Here is a 26,282-nt window from a genome sequence, read left to right on the forward strand (position 1 = left end):
ATTACTTTTGAAAGGCTCCACGGCCCCCTCTCTCTAGATAAGTGGACCTGTGTACCTAAGGGAGTTGTGATAACAATTCCTAATCATGATGAGGTTATGTAACTGGAGCGTAATGCCCCAGGGCACCAGAGGGGTCCCAGCGGGGGGATTTCGGTCCTGGGTGCCCAGCAGGCACATCAGAGCGGAAAAGACTCAGAAAGCGAAAGAGCAGGAGCTGATCAGTTTAGGCTGCCCAGGGCGCCCAGAATCATGGTTTTTATCTGTCACCCATCATACATCACAGATTTTGCCTCGTTTTAGAGAAATATGAAATGTTGCATTGGTAGCTGAGTATTGGTTAAACAAAGAAAACCCAAATAGTGACAATAATCTTAATTACTGACCTCTGAAATTTCAAACTCATTTATTCTCAGTCTCTATTTTTTAATAGATTATTTATCAAACGTACTTTCAAATTAAAGACCCAGAAATATAAGCTCATTAAAGCATGAGCCGAGAACAAATTAGTATAAAATTAATTTCCAGTTCACCAACTAAGTTGAAGTAGCGCTGATAATGGAGGCGGGGGTGGATCTTCACTCGCATGAGCTGGTCCCGAAGCCATCCCGTCTCTCTCGGTCGTTACCAGAGTTCATAACTTATTTCCTAGCGCTAAAACTACGTTCGATTCATCTTCGGACAGCTAACAAGCCTGCTGCTCACTCCTTAACTTCTCAGATTACCAAGCATAGCTACTAGAACTCCAAACTCCAGATTCTCCAGGACAATTCGAATGTCATGAAGTTTTGATTTTTTCAATATGATGCACTACATGCTTACACAAATGTGATTTCATTTTGAGGACGCAGTAAGTCATACGGATAAACTCAAACTCAGAAACACATACTCATCACACCATGTGCCACATAATTGGTTGTGAATCTGATTACGAGGAGTGGAAGAGACGTAGCCTCCCGCTCTCTGGGAGGTTTCGCCTCCCCCTGCCTCTCGCTCAGGCATGTGGAGCAGGGCCCGCTCTGGGGTCTCCAGGCAAGGGCTTACCACCGTATCCGAGAGCCAGCTTGCCTCCCATCGACTGATGCTAGAAGGCAGGAATCCACCGGACCTTACGGATTCACAAACACCCGGCCTGTTGGGTGTGGAGGGGGGTACACCAGCGAGACACAGAACGGCATCTGTCTGCCCGGGGAGGCCGTGCGCCCAGGGCGCACTGCAGCTACCGATCCTGTTGTTTTCCCTGGCAAACGTTCCCAAAGCACCCCCTTCCACAGCCTCAAGAGTGTCAGCCACTGTCCCTTTTTATCACACCCATGTCTGTAGTGGCGTCTCTGAACAAGACACTGTCCCGTTAGCACGTCGATGCTGCTGGTTCTGCTGATCCAATACATTCTATTTGTACCAACAAAACATAACCTAGAAAACAGTCCCAAACACGCATAACCACAAAATTACATCTTTTCCTTTACAAAAACCTCTAACCATGTATTTTATATACTTATTACTTAACCTAATGCATTTCCCCACTCCAGTAAAATAAGTTTTCCTTCTGTTTTAATACTATCAATCAAATGTAATGGTGGGTAAGAGGGAGATGGAATGAGAACCCTTGAGCTTGAGAAGAGGAGCCCTCCACTCTCTGCCATATGGGAAGTAAAATACGAATTCTGTTATCCAACTCTCAGCGGACTAGAAAGAAAGGAATTTTATCTGCTAAACTGCTAACAAAAACGGCCTGACCTTGTGATTCAAAAGGACTGGGAGCAGACAAAGTCTCTTAGGGAATATGCTGAGTGAAAATTATTTTCAATGCCTCCTTTCCTTGGGAAGTTTATAGCCACCCCCATCCTACCCCCAGCCACACCATATGTAACGTGCCAAACTGCCTTGATTTAGTATTTGGATCACACAGTGTTCTAGCTGGAAGGAAGCTTCAGGCCATCTGAGGGCAACCTTCCTCTTTCAGGCAACCCCCTTCCCGAGCAGATACGGAAACGGAGGCCCTGACTGGTTAAGTGGCTGTCGAAGGCCACAGAGTTGGTCAGTGGGCTAACATTTAGGGGGGACTAACATTTAGGCCTCTCGACTCCAGGCCAGATGGCTTCTCCCCGTGTCCTGCTGCAATGAACATGTGACCTCACAGATCTCTCTTTTCCGAAATAAAAGCTATCACCTAAAACCCAAACTTGGACGGAATGCCTTCTCAAGTACAACAGAGTCTATCCCAGTGCCACTCAGGAAACCGAGGGAAAGTGATTTCCAAACCCGCAGAGAGCCCTGCAGATAGAAGGGGTCCGAGGGTGAGTGCGTGCGTGTGGGTCTGCGTGGAAGCGTGTGCACGTGTGTGGGAGCATACGTGTGTGTGCATGCGTGCACGTGCATGTGTCTGTGTGAGCTGCTGGCCCGCATGCATATGTCAGCACGACCACGGTCTAGGCCGTGTTCCCTTGCATGGAACATCGGGCCCCCACATACCACATGGTTTGCTTGAGACTAAAACACGGTGGTGCATTCGAGCAAAGGAAAAAGTAATTTCGCAGCCGTGCGTTTCTCTGGTTGGGCTACGTTACGCTTGGCCTTGAGAGTGTGCGGGACAGGATGGCTGAGAAGTAAGTTACCACACCCATACTCCCAGGGCTATCTTTGCTCTCAGCTCTAACAAGAAACAGGTCTGGTTAAGCAACTATAAAGGACGAACCTCAGGGGCCATTCACATTATTTCGCTGTGTTGGAATTCTGCATCAGGGAACACATGCTTAAGAAATCATGTTCACGTTCCTCGGGACCTCCCAGCAAACTGGGCCTGGAAACAGGATGTCTGCACGAGTGAGAGCGCTTGTTGGATCCCGAGTCGAAAGTCTTGGAATTGGAGACGCAGAGTGTCAGTTTTTCATCTGTGAAATGGGAGTGACCCTGATTGCCTAGGGTTTTAGGGATCAAATAAACATTACATAAGGAGAGTTTGTGACATGTAAGGCACCCCCATAGATCTCGAATATGAAAATAGGTATTTTAAACCCATTGTGCCATAAACTCAACTTTCCTCTGTGCTAAACCCTAGCTCGGTGTGTTTTTGCTGAATGAATGAATGTGTGAGAACAATGGACACACTGGAGAGAAGGGGGCTGATTTTCTTATACTCCCGCATGGGTTCCTAACTCCCAGCTCCAAATCCACTTGCATGCTGTGTGGGACTTTGCAGAACTGTGAACACGAGCAGGAGGGGCCTGGAGGGAGCCAGGTCAGAAGAGCAGATGGGCCAGTAGCCATTTCACCAGGACGCACGCTCCTTAAGAACACTGTGCTCAGCACAGTGCATCACCCCCTTTCCTGGCCGAGGCCCACTTTCTCATCCTGCTATCCTAATATAGAGGAACTTCCAAAGCAACGTATGGTCCTGGGTGGTTATGAATTGTTGTAGGCCGTGGCTACAGCTGGCTCGCTTTTCTAAAGCCCTGACTGTGTGCCAGGTTCTAGGGTCTGTTTCATGTTCACATTCGTGGCTGGTTAAGTGCTTCGGCTGGGATTTGAACCTGGGCAGTCTGCCTCCCTGGCTTGTGATCCTGCCTCCAGACAGAAGGCCTCACTCAGAGCCTTCCCTTTCCAACAATTTGGAAAAAGGAAGTCACCCAAACCTGGGGTTCCTCTGGGAACTCATTCCAGATTCCACGTGGGTTTGGTGCTCCCATTATTTGGCTCCTTAAGTATCCTTGCCATGGGCCTGTCGTGTCGTTTGTAGTCAGACCGCATGCTCCCTGAGGACAGGGCCTGTGTCCTGCTCCCTTCTGTAAACTGCTACAAAGCACGGCACCCTTACTGATCTGCATTCAGTTGGGCTTCAGAACGATGCGCTCAGCAAATTCCCAGAGGGCCGTTCGGGCTTCCTTTCCATGCTCCAGGACTGAAGATGAGCAGAACACCCTGTGCACTCCCCCAGAAGCATGTGCTGGGTGTCTCCTTGCAGATGAATGCTAGTCCATTCCCTAATCCAGCCTGCTACAGTTTTCTAGACTAATTCCATTAACAACAGACACCACAGCCAGGAACATGGAACAGAGACCCTTCCATGTTCTGTTCCAAGTGAATCAGAGGCAGGATCACAGTGGCCAGGAGCTCTGATTCTAGAGTCTGGCTACATGGGTTAATCCTTATCCCCTGTGGGTTTGATCTAGTGATTTAACCCTGCTACATCTCAGATTCCTTATCTGGGCATAAAAATAGCAAACACTGATTTATTGGGAGGATCAAACAACAAAATGTCTGAAAAGCACTTTACACCTTGCCTTGCATATTGCTGACTCTGACATACCGAGCATTCAGCACACGTCTGTTGTTGGGCGAGTGTCCGCGTGAACGGTGCAGGCACGAAGAGGAGGTATGGCACCGCTGGGGAATGTGCACACTCGTCTAAGAGTAAGGGGGCACTGGGGAAGCTATTGATGATTTAGAAGGATCGGAATCAGTGCAACAGGGAATGGCACACCTAGAAAGATGTTCTGGAAGGACTGCTGAGGCAGGAACAGGGGTTGGATGGAACCCAGGTGAGACTAGGAGTGGGGAGAAAAGGTTAGGTGGCTGTGACACCTTCTGGCTGGGCAGAAGGCAAGGCCTGTGCCAGAACCACAGAAGGGTCTGTGGACAAGGAAGGGTGGAAGATGCAGTGGGGTGGGGTCACCGTGGGACACGGTCAGTGCGTCAGTCGGTGGAAGAACAGGGCAGCCTTCTGGGAAGAGTACATGGATTGCATGAATGTAGATACAGTGAAGGCAGGGAAATTAAAGCCATTTTAAAGCATTTCTTAAGAGTCTGATAACAAACCTTGCTCACACCTGCTACACTTACGGGATGTGAATGACCTGTGACTTCCCTCCTATATCCAGAGTCATCTTTTCACACATTTCTGATGCTTTCTAACTGTCGAGGAATGAAGTTGACTCCCTAATATCCACTTGCCCTGATGTGTTTAGTCCAAGTCAACTGCAGAGATTTGACTCCTTTTTTTTTTTTTTTTGAAAGGGAGAGAGTCAGGGGAAGAGGCAGAGGAAGAGGGAGAGAGAGAATCTCAAGTAGACTCTGCTGAGTGCGGAGCCCAACACGGAGCTCGTTGCAACAACCCTGAGTTCATGACCTGAGCCAAAGTCAAGAGTCAGACACTTAACTGACTGAGCCACCCAGGCGCCCCTCGACTCCTTTTTTTTTTTTTATTAAAGATTTTATTTATTTGACAGAGAGAGACACAGCGAGAGAGGGAACACAAGCAGGGAGAGTGGGAGAGGGAGAAGGAGGCTTCCCGCTGAGCAGGGAGCCCGATGCGGGGCTCGATCCCAGGACCCTGGGATCCTGACCTGAGCCAAAGGCAGACACTTAACGACTGAGCCACCCAGGCGCCCTATCGACTCCTTTTTGATAGGAAACATTTACCAGGGAAATGGATGGGATGTCACCCAAACAGTGCTTTTGATCAAAATACTGGATTTCACACCTATCTGAGGTCCAGCCTCAGTTAACACTGACTGGTCTCCTATTGGCACCCACCAAGCAAATATTTTCATAAGTTTTTCCAAGAGAAACACATGCAACAAATGGAACTTTCTGGGCACAGCTCACGCATCTAAGGTCAGACACTTCCCTTCTCCATCTCCTGGCCCTGGCCTCAGCGGCCAGGTCCTCTCCCCTGGGCTTTAGGCTTTTCCAGAAGAGCCAGCCGCCTTATCTTGCCGAATCCCTGCTCTTGCTTGGTGTTGCCACCAGTGGGTCTTTCAAAGCCTACACTGGTCTTGACACCGAGGTTGAGACCTCTTATGCCTTCCCAGTGTTCCTCCAGGACAACCACATGTATCATCGTGGCCGCCAAGTCCTCCACACTCCAGCCCCTGTCAACTTTTAAACATCCCCTGCTTGCAAGTAAAGCTCAGCATCAGCCCAGAATGTGCTTCCCTCACCCGTCCCCTGGTTCATGTCTCCTCAACCTTCAGATTTTGGTTCACGTGTCCCTTCCTCCACAAAGGCTTCCATGATCCCTTAGACCAGATTAGGCCCCTCAACCTTCCCTTCAGCACATTTATCACAGATTTTTGATTAGGTGTGAGATTCTGGGAAAAATGTCAGTCTCCTCCTTCTGGCCCCATGTAGGCCCCCTTGTCTATAGTCAACCCCTGCTGTACCCTCAGTGGCGGCCACAGGGCCTTGGCAGTGCGGAGGTACTCAGTTAGCGCAGGGCAGCAGATGGGTGCCTTCCCACCGAGCGCGAACAACACTCAGGAGGGGTTCTGGAGGGTTACTCCGGCCTCTCCCGGAGTTTGTGTTCTGAGATGCAAACAGCACAAATGTCATGTCATTGTCTCCCACAGGCCTTGTTAAAAGTAACAATATAAAACATAATCTTCCCTCAGATGTGGCCAGCAAAGGGTAAAACCACAAGTATTTCAGCCTGTCAGGACAATGGAGAGATAAAAGACAAGCGATTAATTCCAAAATTAAAATCAGCCACTACTCTGCCTGTCAACCAGCTTATGCTGATGGTTGAGAGATGAAATTTTAAAAAAGAGGGTACTACAGCCAAAAGTGGTTCTTATTTTTATATAATCTTAAATTTAGGAAAATCCATTGTGTGCTGACTTCAGGGGATAAGAAGATGAGTCAGCACATTTCTTTTTTGTTCTCCAGCCTGATTCAATAAAAACAAAACCCCAAAAGCTGCGTCTGTCTCCTTACCATGAAAGACAAGAAGAGGTCATGGACTCCGCTCAAGGGGTTTCTGTTGGAAGGACTGGCTGTCTAGGGCTGTGGATTCTCTTTAGTGGGGAAGACTGTTCACTCCTTACCTTTACAGTAACATGGCTAAAGGCACAGAATGGGAGCAAAGGAAGGGGACAATGTTGATGCTGGATTACAAGACATGTCGTTCTCTTTATAATTGTACAAGCGATATGTGCTTGCTGTTTTTGGAGGCTTGGAGGTGCCAGTTAATTTATCCTCCAGTTGCTTCACCTACAAGAACTAGATTCAGAGTCAGATGGAAATCAAAAACACTTTCATGTTTAATTACCTTCAAAAAAAGGGGCTTCTGGTATATTCCGTTAGAGGCTACAACTTAGGCCTGGGTGGAACTGAAGCATTGTACAATTTCCAACCTTCACCCCTACCACTCCGTCCTTGCTAGCCAAGCCTTGGGGCCCATCTCAGGGATGCTGGGGCTGCAGAACCCTATTTCTGAGAATACTCCATGGAGGGAATGGGCAAGCCTCAGCCACCATTGACTGAGGGAGGACAGCAAGGCCCCTTCCAGGCATGGGCTCTCCCCGCTCCCCAATGAACAGGGACCAGGGTTGTCGGGCCTGCGTGCTCCCACCTCTTCTCCCTATAAAAGACACTTCCGTGCAGAGGAGTGAGGGATGAATAGATGGATGGGGTAGACATTTGCCTGTCTATACACTGACCTTGTAGAGAAACAAGAAGAAAGAAAACATAATCCTCCCACTCACCATATATACACAAAAATCACAGAAAATAGAAAAATCCAGAGCCTCCCCACACAGAGATGGCCACTGTTAGCATGCTGGCACGGTCCCATGTGGCTAGTCTCTAAGACGGCTACCTCTGTAGCCTACAGCCCGCACTGTCCGGGTCCCTAGTCCTCTGTCTCTTCTTCTCTCTTATCATATTTGTCTTCCCACATGAGAAAAAAGGAAAAAAAATTGCCTAAGAAAAGGAAAATTAGTAAGGGAGATTGAAACCAAAACCACAAAACTGGTGGAATAACTTTGGGAGCATATCTTACACATTCTGGGTGTGTCCATGCTAGAAGAGGGACACTCACCCTCACATATGATGGGTAAGTGGAGGACTCAAGCTTACTGTCACTGCATTGCTCAGATCTCTTTTTTCTGTTTCTATCTGGAACAGCAATTACACTGTGAAGACAGCCTTAGTGATAACTATAAAGCATATATTAAATGAGAGCATCCTAGGAGAAAAAAGAGGAAAAACCAGAAAGTCAAGTGTGAAATGATGGCGCCAATGACTGGACCTGAGGTCGATCATCAGATCTTCATTTTTTACCTCCATCTTTCTCCTGGACTCCAGATTCATATACCCAGCTGCCTATTGAACACCTTTACTTGGCTGTCCCACTACAGACTCAATGGGGACAAACCTGTCCTCACTGTCCCCTCTGCCTTCCCAAACCAACAACTGCTCCTTAATGGTGCCAGTGAGAACACATGGCCCGCTGAGCACCTAAGCAGAAGGGACTGAGCACTGTTGGTGACACACCCCTCATCCACTGTCACTGGATTTTGTCTCTTCTGCCTCTTCAAGTTTTCTTTACTCTGCCCAGTTCCATCCATTGCAAGGCTACTTCTGTGGGCAAAACCTTCGTCAACTACATTAGGTCCCTAACAGATTTTCTCGCCTCTGGTCTATCAGCGATTCTGCCAATCTGCCATTCCCCACCCATAAGAGCTCTTATAATCTACATGATAAATACTTTGGATTATATTTGAAGAAATGATATCAGTTATAATAATACTTTTCATCTAGAGATACTAATACATTAAATTACATTCTTAGATACACTGATGCTGAACTATTTTTGCATTCCTCAAATACGTACCATTTGGTCACAAAGTAGTTTTAAAAATATGTGCTGGATGTGATCTGTAAATATTTTATTTAGGATTTTTGCAACTATGTTCATAATTGAAACTAGTCTATAATATTCATGTTGTGGATGCTCTTTTGCTGATTTTTATAGTTCCCCTCTCCTCCTTAAAAAAAGAATTCTCAGGGACTATTTGTTCTTTATAGGTTTGGCAAAAGTTACCTGATAAAATATTTGGGTTTGATATTATTTTGGGGGGGGGACTTAAAAAATACTATTTTTGATTTAATTTATTTATATAGTTATATTTACATTTTTGTTTCACCTTGAACAGCGTTAAGAATTTACATTTTTAAGAAAATGGTTAGTAATGTTGATAGCATTCCTGTGATTCTCAAAATCTCTGTATGGCAATAGTTATGCCTGTCTTTGTGTTCTTAATACCATTGCTTGGGAATTCTTCTTTCTTCACGATTAGATTTGTTTTTTATTCATTTTACTAATATTTTCAAAGAACCATCTTTTGGCTTGACTCTCTCAATTTTTTTTTGGTCTTCCCTTTCATTAATTTCAGCTCATCTTTTAAAATCTTTATTTCTGAGAGAGGTATATTTAAATCTCCCTCTCTGGTTGTGGATTTGTCAGTTTATTTTAATTCTTTTGATTATTGCTTCACAGATTTTGAGGCTATTTTACTGGTACGCATAGGTTCACAGTTATTTTACCATTCTTTTGAATTGTTCCTTTTATCATTAAGTAATCAACCCTTTTATCCATAATAATGCCTTTTCTCTTTGCCTGAAGATCTAGCTCATCTGATACTAATGCTATGAAAGCAGCTTTCTTTAAGTTAATATTTGTCTACTATATATTTTCTACTCCTTTCACAATCATTTCGTATTTTGCGTGTGAATCTTGTAAAAATTATGTAGCTGGATTTTAAGTTCTAAGCAGATATTCTGTTTTTATTTTAACAAACAAGTTCAATCTATTTACATATAATTAGATTACTATGTTGACTCATTTTTATGTAATTGTTTTGTGTTTTATATCTACTCTGCTTTTCAAATCCTTTTCCTTCTTTCCTGCCCTCTCCTGAGCTGATACACTATTTTTGTTCACCGTCGATTATTTGGAATTATATGTTCTGCTTTTCTATTCTTTTAAGGGTTATACTTAAATTGGCAAGATATTTATCAAAAGCTGAAGTTAATCTGTATCTGTATTATTGTCAAGTACAATACAAATTCTTAAATTTGTACTATTTGCTCATCTTGTCTTAAAACATCCAAATTTAGTCATTATTGTTGTAATTATTATTTTAAATAGCTTACTTAAATTTATTCACATGCACTTATTTTGCTTACTATTGCCTCTGATTCCTACTACCCTTGCCTCTTGTGTTCCATTTCTTTCTTCCTGCAATAGCCCCTTTGGTAGATACTCTGTTAGAATTTGAGAATAGTAAATTCTCTCGTCTTTGTGTGCAAATGTATTTTACTATTATTTTTGTAATTTTCCCTTGGTTTTCTGAAACTTTAATTTTGTAGTTGCTGACAAGAAGTCTGTTGTGGGTTTGCTTGTCATTTTGTACAAATGTCTCTTTTATCTCAGGTGGTTTTATGATTTCATCCTTGGTGGTCTGCAGTTTTACTACCAGCCATCCTGGTGGGAATTTATTGTTATTCTTCCTACTTGCGATGCATGTCTTTCTTCAATTCCGGGACCTTCTCATCACACTCGGTTTAAACACTGCTTCTTTTCTATTTTCTTTCTTTCTGTATCTTCACTCTGGAATTTCTTTTTTTAAAAAATAGATTTTATTTATTTATTTATTTTAGAGAGAGAGTGCACGAGTAGGGGGAGGGGCAGAGGGAAAGAGAGAATCTCAAGCAGACTCCATGCTGAGTACAGAGCCTGACGCAGGGCTTGATCTCATGACCCTGAGATCACAGCCTGAGCCGAAATCAAGAGTCAGACGCTCCACTGACTGAGCTACCCAAGTGCCCCTTCACTCTGGAATTCTATTAGTTCTATTCTGTTGTCTTTAAAATATTTACAAATTTGTCTGATTTTTCTATTATCTTGCATTCCCAGAGGTGCTGGTTCTCTTGTTATTCTTGTCCACCAATGCTCACTTATAGTGGCTTTTCTCACTGTGTGTTTTGTAATTTTGATTTGGGACTCATCAGTATTCTTTGTTTTTGGCATGGGCGTCTCATGATCTGAGCCATAGAGATATCTCTACAGAACTATTTTGGGTTGGCTTCAGCCCAGGGGACCCAGGATTGCTGATTTGGGACCAGTCAGGCTACGATTGGTCCCAATATATTTTTGAGGTCAATATACTGGCTGGGAATTACATTTCTATACAGGTATTAGAAATTTAGACACTAGTCCACCCCACTGCAAACATATACTTATAAGGCTAGCTGGGGTTTCAATTTCTCTGTTTTTTATGAGAGCTTTCTTCAATCCAAGATACCTTGAGACAATCTCTTCGTTGTCCCTTCTCTGGACTAGAGTTCTTCTTGTCCCTTTTTCACAGAGGAAGCAGCTCTCTGGGGGCCCAGTTTTTGTGGACTCTCAGTTGTAGGTGCCCACTTCTCTTGCCCCAAATCCCAAGCACCAGGTAACCCTTTGAGGTCCCATGACCCCAACTCACCAGCCTACTGCTCTGAGCTTACATTCCCTCTTTGTTGCTGCCTCCGGGGATTTCCTGGACTCTCTTTTAAGCTTGACCAGGTATTAACAGAAGTTCATAGACGGTTATATTTTATCCAGGACTTCTATGTGCTTTCTTCAGGCTGGAAGATCAGTATTAGGTCATTCCACCAAATAAACTGCTATGAGTCTGAAGGTATCAATTTGTACTTGCCACGTGCCGAACACGTGATAAAGAAAAGCAGCGTTGGCATAGTTCACAGAAGGGAGAGATCCCTGCTGATACTCACAGCTGCTTGACAACACTTCAGCTGTAAATGTAAAGCCTTCCTCTAAGCTAATTCTTTTTACAACAAATATCCACAGCTTTTTATTTTTTAAGTAATTTTCCTAGTCCTCAGAGGGCAGCAACTCTCTTTAAATCCCTATATTCACATACACAGGCTGAGCACAGAGGGTGCCCAGTAAGCACTTGTTAAAGGATCAGATAAAATTAGCATCTTGTCCAAGTTACATATAAAACTTCAAATACCAGGAAAGCTAAAAGGTGATAAAGGTCATATTATAGTAACAACCACGATATAGAACTATATTATTTATGGTGGATTTATCATTTATATAAATAAGCGGCTTATACATTTATTTATGGTGGATACACTTACAATAGGTAGGTTGCATTTCTAATAAGTGGGATACATGTCTAGGTTCACCAGAATCAGGTTTCCTTTGAATTTCTTTAAGATGCTTAAAGTGTAACACAGCTAAGTGCAGCCCAGGGATGACGGCTTTCCAAGCCATCTTGAACTTTTGCTACGTTTTCTAGAAGCGGTTTGCCTAACTGAGCAGCCCCCAGTGGTTGGAAGGTGGTTTCAAGGTCAGCCATGCCCCAAGGCCTGTCCCGGCACAAAGCTGGCCAAGGCCAAGTTTTCCTGGAGCTAGGATGCAACGCCCAAATCCTGAGGATGCACAGGCTCTTCACGGGATCTAAGGGAAGAACCTGGGCGTGTGACTTTGCTAGGATAAAACAGCCGCAAAGTGCAAGCCCAGATTTGATAGCACGGGATCATGGGGGTCTTGCTGCCGGACTTACCGTGTGATTTCGACTGAGGGAGGTATCAGTGCCATCTTGCAGATAATGAGTTTCCGTGAAACTGCTAGCAATGAGACCTCTGTGGAAAAGCAGAAACAACACACAAAAAAGATGAGTGTAACATCGTATTGATAGGTTGCTTGTGAGTTTCTAGGCCACTGGGCAGCCAGCATCTGACCCATCCTTATTCTACAGATGACCCCATAAGGCTCCCAGAGGACGTTCCACCCTATTCAGGAAGGAGGTGCGAGGAGACCCAGGCAGGTGGGATTCAGACACATGTGCTTCGCACAACAGCGCCCACATTACACGTGGAGCCTTCCCTCTCTCTCACCTCGTTCCTCCAACACACTCCCAGGCGTATGCACACCCAGCAACACATGCACACAAGTGCACGTGCATGCTGGAACGTGCACAGAACACACACTCTTCTGCAAATCGCATGTGCAGGTTTCCAGGTTGGGAGAATTACCTGCCTGGCTGTCACCAGGCTCTCCCATCTAGAATCAATGGTGGCGCCACCTATTGGGAAAATAATTCTGGGTCCACAATATTGCCCCTGCTGATATTTCCTTGGGTGAGAGAAGCAGCTATCGATATGCAAATGTCAAAGAAGAGCTCAGAACAACAGTGAAATGTTCAAAGCAGTGCTACAGGAGGTGAGGAAAAATGATTTCGGACACATTGCAGTATCAAATTTTTAAGATAAACTGAAGGGGAGAGGAGAAGCCCTCTTTATCCTAACTAAAATTGTATGTGGTCCACTAGATCTTCATGGATGAGAGTCAAGCATGAGCTTCTTTACGTTTTAAATTATTTAGCCATTTCTTTTGTAATATGCGCTCTTTTCTTCTCTTTCAACAGAACGAGAACAGATCGTTCCTGTGCTCTTACTGCATGTGAGGTGCTGTACTAGGTGCAAGGGTACATAGGTAAATAAGGACACTGCAGCCTGGCAGGGTGACAGAGGAGACCCCACCCAGTGTGCGGGGGGCGGCCACAGAGGGAGGCACAGTCTCACTGGGCGGACGGAACATGGTAGGTGGGATGTTGCGGAAGGAGAAGGCTCCACACAGGAAGCCTGCCTCTGGAGCAGCAGTTGGCCAGACAAAGGAGGGGTGGGAGCAGGAGGGAATTCCAGGCAGAGGATGGCAAGGCCAGGAGACTTAAGGTCTGAAATCTGGGGAGCTGGCTGGGTGCGAGACAGGGAAGGGTCCCTGTGCATGGAGCCTGGGTTGCATCTGCCTGGGCAATGAGGAGTTGAGAACTGTCTTAAACACTGGACTTTGCAGGAGGTACAGTGCCTGCCAATGATGCTGTCTCCCCGCAACCCCAGCCTTCAGAGAATGCGCTTCACACTGTTCATTGTGCTGGGGGTCGCTCGGCTTCCAGTCCAGAGATAAACATGGGATCCAAGCGAGCCCGTCAGAAATCTTCCCTACAGCATGCGGTGAGCTGGGACCTCTGGGAAGAAGTCTTGTCTCCTTGTTCTCAGAGCTCCAAAAATATGCTCACTGGGCTTCCCTCAGCCTGGTCCCTTGCTTTCCAAGGACGCTGCCCAGAGGACCAAGCCATCACTCAGCTCTGGCAGAGGGGAGAAAGGGGGAGGCTTTCCAGGTGTGCGGGGGACCCACTTTGCCTCTACTCTTCCCCAATAAACCCCTCCCTTGGGCTTCGGTTGGCTTGAGTTGGGTTTTGCAACCAGAGCGCTGACAAACAGGGAAGAGACGTAAGTGGGAAGTTTTGGACGAAACAGATAGGAATATTTTCCTTACAGTCCATCTCTCCAGTTTCTCTCCCAGCCACGCCCAGAACTGAAAGCAGCCTCCCTGTTTTACATGGATTTCCACATATTTAGGATATGCCTGGCTTACATCAGTTAGACCCATACAGTGGTCTGACTTGTGCTCTGCTTACCAGCGAATGTTGGAGAAGGGTGTGCCAAAAACATAAAACAGACGATCTCTCACACTCACTGACAAAGGTACATGGATCCTCCTGCACCATCCCCCCTTCAGTCTGTACTGATCATGCTGGGGGAGGTTAACCTCCCTGTTGCTTTTGGTCTCAAATCCCCATCTTCTAAGTATCCCTCCTGTGAGCTGGACAGGCTCACTGTCGGGGAGACTGCAGCCCTGTTGGGATGGGCAGGGGCAGGTGGGGGAGGTGGGGGAGGCTGGTGACCTTGACTGGGATAGCTACAGGGGAGGCCAAGGAGATGGGGACAGAAAAGGTCAATGAATCTTTCCAGAGGGTGGTTCTGAAGGGAAGCAGAGAGATGGGGTGTGAGGTCAAGAGGCAGGGGCTTGAGGGGAGAGGGTCATCTAAAGGGACAGGCTAGAGAAATGGGGACAGAGAGGGGGTGGGTCAGAGCTGCACAGAAGCCTGCAGGAAGATGCACAGAGCAGAGAGGGCGGTGAGGAGGAGCCAGGAGCTATGGCCTGCGTGGGGCAGGGCCTGTAACAGCCTCAGTGCTCCTGGTGAAGGAGGGGCTTGGTCGGCTCCAAGATCACAGAGAGAGGAGAAAAAGAAAAATGTAATATAATTCGAGTTATAATATTATTACTTCTATTATTTATTGCTTGCTCATAATTTTATTATTTTGCTTACATTTTGTTAATATTTTAGTAATTCCACTCCTGACAGTACTAGATTCTTATTTTGAATGAACCTAATACTAAGAGGAGTAACACACACAGGAATTTGTAGAGAGGTAATTTATAATACAAAGAGATATCATTTTAAGGCTTTCTAACCAAAAGCTAGTTTGAATGGATGTCCAAGAAGAAGACTCACTTCATGTAAGAGAGACATGGAAAATCTTCTAGGAAAGCCGGGAATTGGAGAAGATGAGGTTTTGGTAGACGACAGTCAGCAAACTTGTGGACAAGAGGAATTTTGGGGTATACCAGCAGAAAGATTAATTGTAATGCTTTAAAATGTGACTCTGTGCAGTAATACAAAGACCCATGAATACTTCAGCCTTTAAAAACCTACTGCTTTATTGCACTACTAGGTATTTATCCAAAGGATACAAACATAGTGATTCGAAGGGACACCTGCACCCCAATGTTTATAGCAGCAATGTCCACAATAGCCAAACTGTGGAGAGAGCCCAGATGTCCATCAACAGATGCATGGATAAAGAAGATGTGGTGTATATATTCAATGGAATATTACTCAGCCATCAAAAAGAATGAAATCTTGCCATTTACAATGATGTGGCTGGAACTAGAGGGTATTATGCTAAGGGAAATAAATCAGTCAGAGAAAGACAAATACCATATGATTTCACTCCTATGTGGAATTTAAGAAACAAAAGAGAGGAACATAGAGGAAGGGATGGAAAAAAAAATAAGATGAAAACAGAGAGGGAGGCAAATCATAAGGGGCCCTGAACTCTAGGGAACAAACTGAGGGTTGCTTGAGGGGAGTGGGTGGGGGGATGGGGTAACCGGGTGATGGGCATTAAGGAGGGCACACGATGGACTGAGCACTGGGTGTTATATGCAACTGATGAATCACTAAATTGTACTCCTGAAACTACTAATACTATGTTAACTAAATTGAATTTAAATAAAGAATTAAAAAAAAAACAACCCTACTGCTTTTCCTTGTTGTCCTGATGTCACTTAAACAGAAATACCATCTCAGTCATACTCTGAGCTCTAAATAATTCTTAAGCATCACTGCAGTTTCCTTTGTTGAAAGAAGGGGAGGCTGGCTGCTGAGTAATGCCCCAGCTTGTCCCCTGAAGCTAAGACACGGATGACACTCCTTTTTGAGTTTTTCTAATAGAATCTGGGAAAGAACTGGCCTTGAGCGCAGGCGCAGGGACAGCACCGTGGGTGTTAATCTTCTCAAAGGGAGGGAGGCACACAGAACAGATGCCCAGGCTCCGTGGGCATGGCCAGCACCCTGAGCTCGGAGGGGCTGGACAGGCTCATGCCTCAGTTTCCCACAAGGGATTGGGATAGGAGATGGAGGACAGACAGCTGGCATGGCCCCTGGGGCCCCTCTGCAACGATCAAGCCACGGGTCTGTGCTTCCACACGGGGCTCCAGGAATTGGGGGTCCATAGGCCACACACTGCACAATAGGACCCATCCTACTCTCTGTGCTGAGCCCCTCCCGGTGCCAGACGGTCCGGTCCACCTCATGTTTCCCTTGGGCTGCGAGGAGCTGAAGGCAGTGATGGGCCTGTCCAGACCCCACTTTGGGATCATGCACTCCCCTGCTTAAAGCCCCAAATGCCTTCCCACTGCATGGGGAGGCCTTCCATGCTCTCCAGGTGCTCACAACCTTACCCTCCCAACACTCCGTGACTGCTAGTGACTCTGTCTACCCCAGCCAACACTGCCTTCTGGCACGTTCTAGAACATTTCACACCCTGTTCCACTTAGAGCCTTTGCATTTACCCTGCCCTGTGCCTGGAACATCCTCCACACAGTTTTTCGTGGGGCTGGCTCCGTTTCATCTTTCAGGTATTAGTTAAATGTCTTTGCAGAGGGTCCTTTCCTGATCATCTTCCCAGAAGCGGCCTCCGTCACCGCCACTCCCCACATCACAGAACCCCTTTGGTTTCCTTACTTGTCTATAACCTCCTAAGATTCTAAGCCGCAGGAGGGCTTTTTGCCCAGTCCAGGCCCTGCGCCAAGCCCTTTATATGCATCTCATTGAATCCTGGTAGTGCCTACTCTCTGGCTCTGTGGGTTAGATCCCATTTTTATCCCAATTTAAACAAGGAAACTGAGATACCGGGAGGTTAACTGACCCAGCCAGGCTCCCCCCATCCGTGGCGGCATGTGAGTGGTTTTGGTGTAGAACCTGCGCTCGTAACCACTGTCTTTACAGGCTGCTCAGGAGCTGTTGTACTGAGTGTCTGCAGCAGGTGCTGTGCTAAAGGGCTGGAGAAGCACGTGTCAAGGGAAAAAACACACGGACGGACGGATGGACGGATGGACGGATGGATGGACGGACGGATGGATGGACGGACGGACGGATGGATGGACGGATGGATGGACGGACGGACGGATGAATGGATGGACGGACGGACGGATGGATGGATGGACGGATAGATGGATGGATGGATGGACGGACGGACAGATGGATGGATGGATGGATGGATGGATGGATGGATGGATGGATGGTGAATGACTGAATTTCAGGAGGATGCTGCAGGCACAGTCTTTTTGTCTAGGGCTATCCCCTCCCAACCCAGGTATCCCATGTTTCATGTCTTTCTTAGGGACCACTACTTGCTGAGGAACCTCAGTTGAAACAGAGAATGTGCTCACTTGAGGCCTTCTAAGATGTGTGTCTAATTCAAAAGGGCCAGAAGTCAAAGGTCCTTTGGGAAAACAGAGGGGCAGTCGGACAATGGCCATACTGGAAATGCAATAGCAATGGGCCCATTTCCTTTAGATTGCCCCAAGGAGAAAACCCAATTAGATGGATGCTCTGTGTCAGCAAATGAAAACAGAAGGTGAATGCATAATTTCATGAGAACTGCTTATTAGATGAGTTGATCTAACACGGAATTCTGTTCCTCTCTACAACAGAAAATAAAATGCCAGGAGTTGATTTTGCTGTTCTCCATATGTTTTGTTATTATAAGTGACACCTCAATATTCTCTCATATAATATGTTTTGTGCTGGGCATCGGGAATAAGACACCCCCCAAACTCACCATCTGGTGAAGGACAGACCCAGAGAGTGGAGAGAGCTCCGTGATGGAGATATGCCCAAAGCACTGGGGGAGTTCAAGGAAAGGCTTCTAACCCAGAAGCCAGCCTGAGGGATGTGGTACCCAAGTGAGTCAAGAAAGATGGGGAAGGGCGCCTGGGTGGCTCAGTTGGTTAAGCGACTGCTTTTGGCTTGGGTCATGATCCTGGAGTCCCGGGATCGAGTCCCGCATCGGGCTCCCTGCTCGGCGGGGAGTCTGCTTCTCCCTCTCCCGCTCCCCCCTCTTGTGCTCTCTCTCTCTCTCTCTCTCTCACTCTCTCTCTAAAATAAATAAATAAAAAATTAAAAAAAAAAAAAAAGAAAGATGGGGAAGAAGAAATCAGGTTGAGAGGGGATGGTTATGTGGGAAATGGAGAGGAATGAGGAAGAGAATATTCCAGATAGGGGTAACCACATTCACAAATGCACAGAGAGTACAGGAGGAGCATGCTAGTGGGGGATGGGCACAGGAAATGTGAAGCTGTGTGGAGTTGCAGGTGTTGGGGTGTAAAGTTTGTAGTAGCGAGACACACTGTTGCTCAGATAGGCAGGCTGGGGACTAATCCTACAAGCTGCAAGTGCTGCTGACCTTATTCCGTGCAATGGGGAGCCATTAAACTTCGCAGTGACCTGAGAAGACACAAGCTTTGGAGCTAAAGGCCACTCTGACAGCCATGGAGATAAGCCTTTGGGGGGGAAAAACAGGGGCGCCTGGGTGGCTCAGTCAGTTAAGCGTCCAACTCTTGCTGAAATCAGAGTTGAAAATTTCAGCTCAGGTCTTGATCTCAAGAGTTCTGAGTTCAAGCCCCACACTGGGCTCCACACTGGGCATGGGGGGAAAAAAAAACGAAAGAAACAAAGGCAGCAGGAAGCTAGTGTGAGCATCCAAACAAATGACCAGACCAATATATGAGCCTTTGGGATGGGAAATTCAGAAGAGGGCACAGAATTAGGAACCTCAGTTGACAAGTGAGATGGGTGGTTCATACAGGACGGAAAGGAGACGGTACATTCTGTCCTGGCCATGTCGAATGTCAGGTACCTGGCAGACATGCTCGTGGATATCCAGCAAGCAGCTGACTCTCTGAGTCTAAGGTTTAGAGAGTGGCTTGGAGTGAAGACAGAGATGGAGACAGACAGCACATGCTTTCTTTACAGGAGAACAGGTACAATCTCATCCTTTCCAGTCGAGCACTGTATTTTCTAATTTCAAAATCTTTGGGTATATCTGGCTAGAAATGATCATTTATGATTTACATTAAAACACTGTGATGTAGATAATGTTTTTCCTTATAAAATATCTTACCTTTCTGAAATGATTTGTGTATTGAAATAAAAAAAAATTACCCCCAAATTGCCTTTTTAAAGTTAGTATTGCAATGATCCCACTTTAAATTTACTAGTATATAATTTAGTTCTATAGTTTGAATGAGATGGATTTCATCGAAATGACATATTTTATTCCCCAAAGCATAGGAGAGCCAGAAGAAACACCCACTTATTTTTACTTCTGGGATGGCTTTCTCTGTCCTCCCTCCATTAACATCTCTCCCGTGTTCGGCCAGGACTCTGTTATGGGCCTTTCCTTGCTCTGTCTTGATTCTTAGTGACTCGGTTTCTCTTGCATTGGGTAAGGGGCAGAAACTACATCCCTAAGCTAGCAAAATGCCTAACACACCAAAGTGCTTAATAAACCGATGACAGACACAGGATCATTAGTATAGAAAAGCAACCCAATTTGGACAGAATGTGTTCAAACTAACTGGATCAATTAAAAAGAAAAGAAACATGGCTCTAAAATGTGGTCACCAATCCTGGAGGGGGTCTGGGGTGGGGGACAGTCACATTCACTCCCTTGTTATTTCAAGAATTCTAAATGCCGTCAGGTCATCAAGACCAACCTTGACAACTTGTCACCAATTTCAATTTCAGAACTGCAGTGAGGGAAAAGCAAGCTTAGAGACTGGCACCAATTATTTAGAATATGAAAAACTCATTGATGACATGTCAACTTTTTCCTATTATTTCTTTGAAGACTATACATATGGTTTAAGGGCTTAATTATTCTGTGCAGCATATTCATGCAAAAGCATCACAAGACAGCTCTTGTTTGTCCATTACACCAGCAGGCACCGCGGATACTTTGCAGTTAAATCGCGCGCACACTCGTGATCTCTCTAGCAAACCCATTTGGTATTCAAAGCATCCAACCCAGTTTTTTGCTGAAGATTTACTTCGCTACAAGTTATTATTCCACAAATTACCAAATCATTCATATATAAATTTGGGTAATGGTTTTCTTTACAAGAATTTGGAAATACAGCTATGAATACGTTCTTATGAGGGATAAACCATCTGGAGCTTCAACAAAATATAACACGTAATAAAAACCCAAATTAAAAATCATGATCAGGATTTTCCCAGTTACTAAAATGAGTATCCTTTATAAAATGATCTATTCCTCAACCAGAGCTAAATAAATATAGAGAAAAGATCGACAGGAAAACCAATATGTACCCAGACTGGATGCTTCATACACTGAAAGTAACTCCTAGTTTTCCGTGAAAACTCTGCAGTGGCCGGAGTCACGGGACTCCTCACGCTCATATCATTGGCTCTTCCAGGCTCTTTGATGGAGAGATCAGACAACTGAATAATTCTCTATAAAGACAGTGCATTGAGGTATGAAATAAGAGGAGGAAAATGAAAATAAGAAAACGAACCCAAGACCTGCTGTCTTCTATGTCTCAGCTTTGCTGGAACTTCCTTCACAGCCTTGTCCTTGCAAATACTTATGCTTTTTGTTTTCCTTGTAGGGAAAGTCATCCTGGTAAACAAATGATGCTCTGGTTTCTTGATGTGGAGACTGAAAGCAAAGCCCTATCCCCATGACCATTTATGACTAGTCTTCACCAGCAATGCCATCTCCCTGCTGATGTTTGCTTATGGATGTCGGGCCCTGGCACACCTGGGTTTCAAGTGCACTTTCGAACTTTCCGTTGGCGGAGAGCCTGTGGTGTAGAGGTTGTTACCATCTGCCCGGCAAGGAAGAGGGAAATACACAGAGAGGTTAAGGGACTTGTCCAAAGCCCCACAACCAAGCCAGTGGAGACTGAACTTGGCTCTATTTGGCTCCAAAGTCCACCTCATCCTAACCACTGGTCAACCCTGCTTTGCCAGGAAAAAATGGAGCACATGATTCCTAAGGTTTGAAAAATAAGTACCAGCAAATCATATTGTATCTTTTCCTGAAATAATTGTTGCCACCCTACAAAATGGGGCTTATGCTGTTTCTGTAACACTCCACTTAATTTAGCTACAAAATTCAAATTATTTTTGGTTATAATTTTGGTATTTGGGATCCTAACTATTTCTAGCTGTACAACTGTAAGAGCAATGAAGCATTTACATCTGATGTTCTTTTGTTATTCTCTATTTGCTAAAATACTCAAAATGATTAAGCAACTTTTTCCCCTCAGAATAAAAAAAAAGTTCCCTCTCCCCAGCTCTTTCTCATTTAGTTTCACTAACTATAATAAATAAAACTGTTGAGACAGCATTTTGGAAACTGTAGGGGAAAATTAAGTTCCCTGCAAAATAGTCCTTAATGTGCTGCTTCCGTTTTGCCACAAATACACAGAATTTTGGATCAAATCATGGGACATTTACACTGAAGTATGTTATTCCCATCCCTTGGGGCTCTTCAGATGACCTCATCCTTCCCCAGAGTGAACAGATTACAGGTGCCGCCAGGGACTGCTGTAGACTCGGGAGCGATGCGGATAAGGATGGGGGGCCATATTTGCCGGCTGCATTTTCCAGGTGAGACATGAGAGGTGGATGATGAAGGGTTCCTACCACTGCGGCTCCTCAGCTTCGTTCCACGGGGGCCTGAAGCGTCATCGGGCTACTCTCTCCCCTTTACGTGGCTACCTGCGGTTCCAGTGGGTTTTTTTTTTTTTTTAAAGATTCATTTACTTATTTTATTTTATTTTATTTTATTTTTTTATTTTTTAAAGATTTTATTTATTTGAGAGAGAGAGAATGAGAGAGAAAGAACACATGAGAGGGGATAGGGTCAGAGGGCGAAGCAGACTCCCTGCCAAGCAGGGAGCCCGATGCGGGGACTCGATCCAGGGACTCCAGGATCATGACCTGAGCCGAAGGCAGTCGCTCAACCAACTGAGCCACCCAGGCACCCCATTTACTTATTTTAAAGAGAGATCAAATGGGAGGAGGGGCAGAGGGAGAGGAAGAGAGAGAATCTCGAGCAGACTCCCTGCTGAGTGCGGAGTCTGATACAGGGCTTGATCCCAGGACCTGATCATCCTCCATCATGACCTGAGCCAAAGTCAAGAGTCAGATGTTTAACTTACTGAGCCGCCCCAGCGCCCCTCAAAGTCTTTTGAATGTGGGCTTATTAACCGCTCTGGGTGGTTCTTGATGGGATATGACTGTCTTCATAGCATGAGATTTATCAAGTTCAATTAACATATTTTTAAAAGATTTTATTTATTCATTTGTCAGAGAGAGAGAGCACAAGTTGGCAGAGCGCAGGTAGAGGGAGACGGAGAAGCAGGCTCCCCGCTGAGTAGAGAGCCTGATGCGGTGCTCGATCCCAGGACCCTGGGATTATGACCCGAGCCAAAGGTAGATGCTTAACCCACTGAGCCACTTGGGTGCCCCCAGTTTAATTAGCATATTTTTTAGAAAAATAGGGCTGTGAGACAGGAAAAGTTAGAAACCCAGCAACCCATTCATTCCGAAGGTAAATAAAGCCCCCTAGCCACTTTCTGCAGACGGGATTGCAAGACTAGATTTTATAGGTTAGCTTACATGGTCCTCTTCAAACATTTCTGCCAACACAGGCAAAAAAGCTGGGCTTTTTTAAGCTTCAGAGTTTTTTTTCTTCTTTTGAAAAATAAGTTGGCCAAATAACAGCATCAGTTGCTAATATTCGTTTGAACTCCTACTAAGCGAAAGCACTTTATGTGCATTATTTTATTTGATTTTTACAACAACGCTAGTGGGCTGATTCCTGTTTTGAGATGAGGAAACTGGGATCATATAGGGGTTCAGTGACTTGTCTAGGGTCACACAGCTGGAACTGGGCAGATGGTCTGACTTCAGAGCCCAAGATCTTATTGCTATGCTTACATTTGCCTTTACTGTTCATCTCTCTTTCAAGGGACACTATATTTAACATGCCAAATTCTGACTCTGAAAACAATTAGAAAGAAATTGTAGTTTGGGTTGGGTGGGTCTATTTCCCATTTATTGCTATAGGTTCAAAATGAAAAGGAGCAATTAGGGCAGTATGAGTCAGGGCTCTGTTCACCTCTGGTCTGAAGAATAATTACCTATGAGGAGTTGTTTTGTGTGTATTGGTGTAGAAAAGGGTGCCACTATCCCATACAGAAAGGTCAAAAGTTCAGTAAGGTAAGCGAATGAAGAAGGAAGCCCATTTATATTTTTTAGTTGGTGCTAAACAGTATCTGAAAATAGTCGAGTAGGTTTGACACCAGAAGTAAAGTCGACCTCCAATCATGTCCTAATTGCCCATCGTGCCCTATGATGGTGGTGGTATTCATGGCTGCAACTCACTGAGCATCCACACGGTCTATGATGGGCAGGACATGTCCTAACTAGTGGCTCTTTAAATCTTTCCCAGGACCATTTCATAAATGCAGAAACTGAGGCTCAGAGGTGTTGAGAAGTTTGTCCAAGGTCACAGAGGGATCGAGGAGTAGTAGAGTGAGGTTTTGAGAGGCTGTCACACCTTACACTCAGCCTTTGGCCATCGCCTGTACCCGGAGAAACACGCATGTTTCCATCTCCTACCGCCCAACAAAATTCTTGGTGGATCATTTTAAGGAAGACAGGACCCAATGGCACAACCAGATAGGGTGCACGAGGGGATGAAAGCCAAGGGAAGTGCCTCCGAGTGCTGTAAGGGTTGGGGTGGGTCCTCCTTGTTGACTTTGGAGGCCCCATCTCCTGCCTGGTTCCTATCTCCCCAAAGGCTTCCAGTCAATATTGGCAGGATGCTTGGGCTAATATATTTCCAAGTAATACAAATCCAGACAAGGAGACAAATCTATCTTCAAAAATACCGTTGGCAACAGCACAGCAATGGTGTGGCCGAGGGCAACCCTGGTTCCACCTTTTTCTTCTTTGTGCCCTTGGACATAAAATTTGACCTACTTCATAAAGTTCTTGTGAAAATAAGAGATGCTAAATGCTTATACACGTCCTGGCCCAGATTATGTGCTCAATGAATGGGAGCAATTATTAGGACTTATAAACCCACCAGCTTCTGTCCCGCTTACCCCCCCATCTCCCGGATCCAAGTCACCATCTTCTCTGACCTTCTGTGACAACCTCCACACCAGACTCCTATTCCATCCCCATCCATTTTCCACACAGCAGCCAGAGTCAAATTTTTAAAACAAAAATCAGATCATGTCATTCTTCCACTTAAAACCCGACACTCCCTTCTGACAAAGCCCAGAGGGCAGTTAAAATCCTGGAGCGTAGACGGGCCCCACTTCCCTGTTCACAGGCCCAGCTCACCTCACTAAGACTCTGGGGCCTTCCTTTGATTTCTCAAGGCCTCCACCCTTCTTATCTTGCTCTGGAACATTCTTCCCTCTTTCCCTGCCTTGGCCAGCTAATAGTAACCCTCACCCTAAATGACATTTTCTGGAGCAGACTTCTCTGCCTGCCCCTCTCCACATCTGGTTCTTCTCATAGCCCCTCTTGTGGGGACTTGCTCTGTTCCCATAGTGCTCACTGCCCTTCATTGCTTATTGGCTCTGTGACTTATGCGTCCTCCATTAGGGAAGAGGCTCATCTGTCTGATTCCCTCTGTGTCTTCAGCCCTTAGACTAGGGCCTGCAACCTAATAGTAGTCAATATATTTTTTTAAGATTTTATTTCTTTATCTGAGAGAGAGAGAGAGATATCAAGAGAGCATACGAGCAGAGGGGAGAGGGAGAAGCAGGCTCCCTGCTGAGCAGGGAGCCTGATGTGGGACTCAATCCCAGGACCCTGGGATCATGACCTGAGCCAAAAGCAGACACTTAACTGACTGAGCCACCCAGGTGCCCTTCAGTAAACATTTTTTTGAAGGAACCTAATAATCAAGAATGAGAAAGCTACATCAAACACATCATAGACAATACAGTAATTACTGATTTGCTGCTCTTTTAGGGTATGAGACATTTCTTCCTGCTCCCCAAAACAAAACCCTCCACCACCACCACCACAACCACCACCAAAAACACACAAAACCTGATAGATAAAAGATACTTAAGGTTCCATCACTTAGAACAGATCTAGCCTTTTGTTTGTACTGCCAAGCAAATAAATTGCTTTTTTTTTTTTTTAATCTTCAAAGAGCAGTTTCTCAATCTTTAGCATGAAAAAAAAGGCTAGGCAGATTAGGAAACACCCAATCAAAACACCTTTTAATCCATGGGCATAGAGCTTTAAATGAAAGGTGAAATGACTCCGGTATGCACGGACCTTCCCAACACCAGCTGGTGTCTGAGTGGCTGCTGGTGTGAACGGGCATCCTCCTCGGAGCCCCAGGCTGGAGTCTGGCCACACTGCAGGTCTGATGACCTGGTAAGCTGTTGCACAGAAAGTTGGATGTAGCTCAGCCTGTTTTCCTCACCCACACCGCTTGATGAAGAAGTTTTATTAATTGGTGCTCTGAGGCAAAAGAGGGGATTTTCTTGGCCCCAGAGGAAGCCAGCCAGCCAGCTCCCAGGCAGACTCGTAGACTGACCAGCTGGGCTCTCTTAAAAATTGACCTACATTGAACCAAACTCATAGAATGTGTGTTACATCAAATTTGTTCCCTTCTGCTTACTCAAAGACAGTTCTGCTCTGCAAATTTCCATTCCATCAGTGCCAAGAGATAGATGCCACGAGTGACCTATGGCAGGGGAAAAAGACACCTAGCTTCTCAAGTTTTCTCCACCAGCCACTGAACTCCTCAGACCTTCCTGCTGACACTACCCAAGCAACAGGCTGTGGTTCTGAAATGGATGTCTTGCTCCTTTTTCTAAAAAAGGGCCTACTGGCTGTAAACCCGGGTGTTCAGAGTCATGGTCCGGAAAAGCACACCCTCGTTCCCGTGATGGCCCACTGCCACTGCCTGCTCACGTCCCTGAGGCTGAGTCACAGAGATCCCAAAAA

The 26,282-nt window shown here is 45.5% G+C and overlaps 1 protein-coding gene across 7 annotated transcripts in view; it reads right to left on the reverse strand.

Annotated features, from left to right (window-relative positions):
- The window catches only part of ADAM12 (ADAM metallopeptidase domain 12), a 346,655-nt gene that overhangs the window by 127,590 nt on the left and 192,783 nt on the right, over positions 1 to 26,282 (reverse strand). For all 7 annotated transcript variants that reach the window (XM_034985935.1, XM_034985934.1, XM_034985939.1 and 4 more), the window contains one exon: positions 12,354 to 12,432. In XM_034985935.1, coding sequence (XP_034841826.1) covers positions 12,354 to 12,432 — 79 coding nt within the window. The remainder of the gene's footprint in view (positions 1 to 12,353; positions 12,433 to 26,282) is intronic.

This window comes from Mirounga leonina, unplaced genomic scaffold, assembly GCF_011800145.1.
Source record: "Mirounga leonina isolate KUSES-001 unplaced genomic scaffold, KU_Mleo_1.0 Mir_114, whole genome shotgun sequence".
Taxonomy (NCBI): Eukaryota; Metazoa; Chordata; class Mammalia; order Carnivora; family Phocidae; genus Mirounga; species Mirounga leonina.